At 36.4% G+C, this 4264-nt stretch overlaps 1 protein-coding gene across 1 annotated transcript; it reads right to left on the reverse strand.

The window, feature by feature from the left end:
- Positions 1-533: 533 nt before the first annotated feature.
- LOC120119025 (probable mitochondrial adenine nucleotide transporter BTL3) lies at positions 534-3947 on the reverse strand. Its single transcript, XM_039138939.1, has 4 exons — positions 3251-3947; positions 2316-2619; positions 1203-1670; positions 534-807 (listed from the first exon to the last, which is right to left on the reverse strand). Exons 1-4 carry the CDS (start codon positions 3691-3693, stop codon positions 733-735), a joined length of 1290 nt encoding a protein of 429 aa, XP_038994870.1. The 5' UTR covers positions 3694-3947; the 3' UTR covers positions 534-732.
- Positions 3948-4264: the final 317 nt, after the last annotated feature.

A 4264-nucleotide genomic window follows, 5' to 3' on the forward strand; every position in this document is an offset into this window, starting at 1 on the left:
TATATATATATATATATATATATATATATATGAGCCAAAAGAAATGAGGAAAATATTCACCAATGTGGTGTGATGTTTAGTTAATATGATATTTATAAGAAAGAAAATTGTTATGGATGTTTTACCTTCACTCTGGTTTGATTTAGAGGCTCGTTTATTTATATATGAGTTAATTGTGTCACTTCTTAAATTATATTTTTCATTTTAATGATATAGGGTAAAAAAATGTCCCTATTGTTTTACTAAAAAATTATTTTGTACTATATTTCTTTTTTGGAGTATTTTGGTCTAAACATTTCATTTTAGGATAAAAAAACCTAACGTTTGATTGAATAATCCCTTCAACCCTTAATTTTTGGGAGAACATTTTGTCTCATAACGTTTCATTTTAAGGTAAAAAGACTCCTATTATGGAGCGTTGGTCGTTCAACTAATGGTTTCCATTCACGGATAGCCTAGCTTTTTTACCCATATATTTTGGGTACATTCATTGGTTAAAAATACAAGAGATTTTCACAGAGATTGCCTTGCCCATCTACTGTTTATTGCCCATTGCAATAGATTTTGGGTACATTCATTGGTTATTGTCCATTGCCCGTCTATTGGTTTGTAAAATGGTACAAGTAAATCTGAAACTGCCTTCGGCATTTTACCCAAAGAGGAAAAAACCATCCACAGCCTTAATCAATAACAAAGTCCCACGATCCGAAAAAATAAGTCGGATACAAAAATCTATGCTGGCTCCACCTTGAGAACTATCTTCATGAACTCGTAAACCAAGTAACTTATGGCAGCTGATGGTAATACCTGAAATGAATTTGTGCAATCAAGAGTGATTAATATACACAGAAATGTATTTGAACAAATATATACATAGAATGTATGTATACATATTCCACATGCATCTCAAAAACTGATGCAAGCAAAGTTGATAGTAAACGATCTGTTAATATACTTAAAAAATGCAAGTTTCTATATAGTTTGCCAGATTCCCTATAAACGATATTTATTCCGGAAAGAAATTCAAACCAATCGGATACCATGCAGTTGAAGCTTTACATCTTTGAAAATTCGAAAGCAGTTGAAATTTGGTGATGTTAAATATTCCAAGATAACTATGGAAACAAATTAGTCAAAACGATATAAAAGATGAATTCAAGAAGTAGAGCAATAGTCCTTTTCTGGACAGGTTATTTTAGTACCTGCAGTATGCTGGGGATTAATCCCGCGTATAGAGCGGAAATTCCACCTTCCTGAACTATCTTGACACAAGTTGCCAATGCACTTAACTTGGTTGCAGGGACTTGCATTTGGAGGTGCCTCCTCACAACTTCAAATGGATATGTAGCAGCTTCGGAACATGCACCAGCAATTGCCCCGTATAGTAGTGTTCTAACGGGACCCAATTCTAATTGTTCAAATGCATTCAGTTCTTGACCACCTTGTTTCATGTCTTGAGTTCTTTTCCTCCCTTCAGGTGAGCGAAGATAGGCTGACTTCAATATATCGTACACACCATAGAAGACCGCACCTGAAGGTGCCATGCTTATAATCGAGGGGACTAGTCCCTTGTAAAGAGAAAAGAACCCTTCAGTCTGAATCATATGCCGAAAAGCACCGATCAAACCACCCAAAGCTTCCCCCCCTGGAGCTATAATTACTGTCCTTATCTGTAATTAGCATACACAGAGCCACTTAGCAACATTTTTAACAGGAAAGCAAATCCACATACCATAATCAAGAAGAAATTTTTTTTTTAACAGGACAACCCAGATTGAAAAATGAAAATTACTCCATCTGAGTTGCTAATTGAAAAGCATCTGAATCATAATCAGGTGTATCGGACAGGGGGTATATGAGGGTACACAGAACATCTACTTCTCTAAAACATGTTCGGATAGTAAAAGAAAGAAAATCTCAAGAAGACATATAACGTCGAAGTGGAAAGAATTTAATACAACAACTGAAATAGGTCGGCGAAACGGGGCGGGATGCAAATAGTTTCATCTGATGTGTTACGCGCAGACAGTATTCACAAAACCAATCCTTCCAAGTCAAGAGGATGATCACCCCTGTGCGAACACTACATATAAGGGCAAGTAGACTAAACTCACTGAAGAATGCTACTTTCAGTCACATCACATCATTGCTCCTCATCAGATCATGCAGCCGAATCTAAAACATACACTAGGAATACTTAAAAACAAGAACTCAAATTCCACAAAATCCTCCAAACCGAAACTAAACCACACACAATGCAAAAAATTTGGAAGCTAACATGTAGGCAAATAATGCAATTCAAAATTGTCACATACAGTATCCATTGGTAAGCAGAGCAAAGTTGCAGTAATCCCAGCTGCAGCACCGGCAAGAAACCTCTCGGAATTTGTGGCTTCCTCATTTCCAGACAATTTCAATAGTTGACTTCTGTAAATATCATAAGCATAGAAATTGATAGCCTTAAAAGGAGCGGTGCGAAGAATATTGAGGAAATTCCCCTTCCAAAAGCCTTTCAACCCTTCTGTGCCTGCAATCCATTTAATTAGTTCGAAAAGTTTTTTCTTTTCACCACGAACCATGTATTCCAACTTCAATCTTTCCAAAGGAGCAATGAAAGTCCTGTTACAAAAGCAAAGAACTTTTTTGAGCTACAAACTGCGATTCAATAGATAATAATTCAACGATCGGAACCAAATAGCAAGGGTTAAGGCACAATATCTGAAACATAGGATATGCAAAAGTACAACCATCAACCCATTTCTGCACCATCATGTAAAAGGTGTTCTCGGTAATGCTTCCGATCCACCATTAAAATTGAAACTATCAGGTAATATATAATATAAAATAAACATAATAGCCGAAACCATATCAGATTATCAACTGATTTTTTTCCAAATATTTTGACACACAAACAAGAACTTGTACTGCTTTCCAGTTCCAGCTCTCATACATATCCATCTGTTGTATGATTCAAGCACTTATAATTCAGGGTTCTGATTTCAGACTAATCAGGTCAATCAGTTTGATACTTTACCAAATAACAATCAAAACACAAAAGTAATGGACAGTGAAGATTTGCCATAAAAAATTTGTTATTTAACGTTCCATCTGAAATAAAAAGTAAAACCAAGACACAACAAATCGTCCATCGTTTTCTTCATACCCGCACTTTTGCCAACAGTATCCTTTTTTTTCCAGTTAAAAAGAAGACTAAAATATAAACAGGAAAAAGAGGTGGGAAACCCAAAACCTCGAAACCATAGCAGCAACAGCACCAGCCCAGAGATGTTTGGTGGTATTCAAAGCGCCTGATCCCTTCTTTTCTTCAACTATTTCCACTGCTTCTAGATTCTTATCACCATTCTGCCCCCAATCTTCTCCCGATTTCCCAACATGCCCTTCCTCCGCCGACAAACTCACCGATAAGAACCAGCCCCCTTTGCCTCTACCACCTCTCCTCGACTTCACATGACCCAGAGTTCGACCAGTCTTCCGACCACCCAAAACACACGAAACCAAACAGACATTGTCATTTTTATCAACGAAACATTTTTGGATCTTCAGTGAAACAAACGAGAGAGGACCTGTTTTGTCGTTGAGAAACAAACCACCCTGCAGAAACGGACGATCGAGATTCAACCGTTTTGAAGCCCTGATCGATTCAACGAACAAACAGCGATCCGCACTGTACATTGCAGCCGAAAAAGAGAGAGAAAACTCAAAGTAAATTTAGCGAGGATCGAATCAAGGAGATGGGTTTTAAAATGAATGGGAGAGAGGCTTGAAGAAGAAGCAGAGGGTGAATAGGGATTGATGATAATACGGAGAAAGATGGTGGCGGGGATTCTTCTCCTGCTGGGCGTTCCATTCCATAACCGAGATCGGCAATTACCTACTTTGCTTTCATCGAGCTTTTTGACTTGTTTTCTTTCTTTCTTTGGGTTAGGACAAACCCACGAGGTCAAATGATTTCTCAGTTTGGTGAGATGCTACATAGCATTTGCATGGTGGTACACGTGTTTTTTTTATTTCCCACATTTTTTTACAAATTTAAAGGTGTCCAAAATTGAAAATCAGAAAGAGTATTTGAAAAATTATTTTATTTTATAATATATGTTTTAAATACTATTAATTCTTCTTTTATTATATTTATTAATTGATTATATTAATTAAGTCTATTCATTCTATCGATATATAAGTAGTTATTATGATCTTACATCTAATATTAACACTAAGGATCCATTTATTTAAGGGCAACCTACTA

The sequence above is a fragment of the Hibiscus syriacus genome, unplaced genomic scaffold (genome assembly GCF_006381635.1).
Source record: "Hibiscus syriacus cultivar Baekdansim isolate YM2019G1 unplaced genomic scaffold, ASM638163v2 tig00110330_pilon, whole genome shotgun sequence".
NCBI classification, from domain to species: domain Eukaryota; kingdom Viridiplantae; phylum Streptophyta; class Magnoliopsida; order Malvales; family Malvaceae; genus Hibiscus; species Hibiscus syriacus.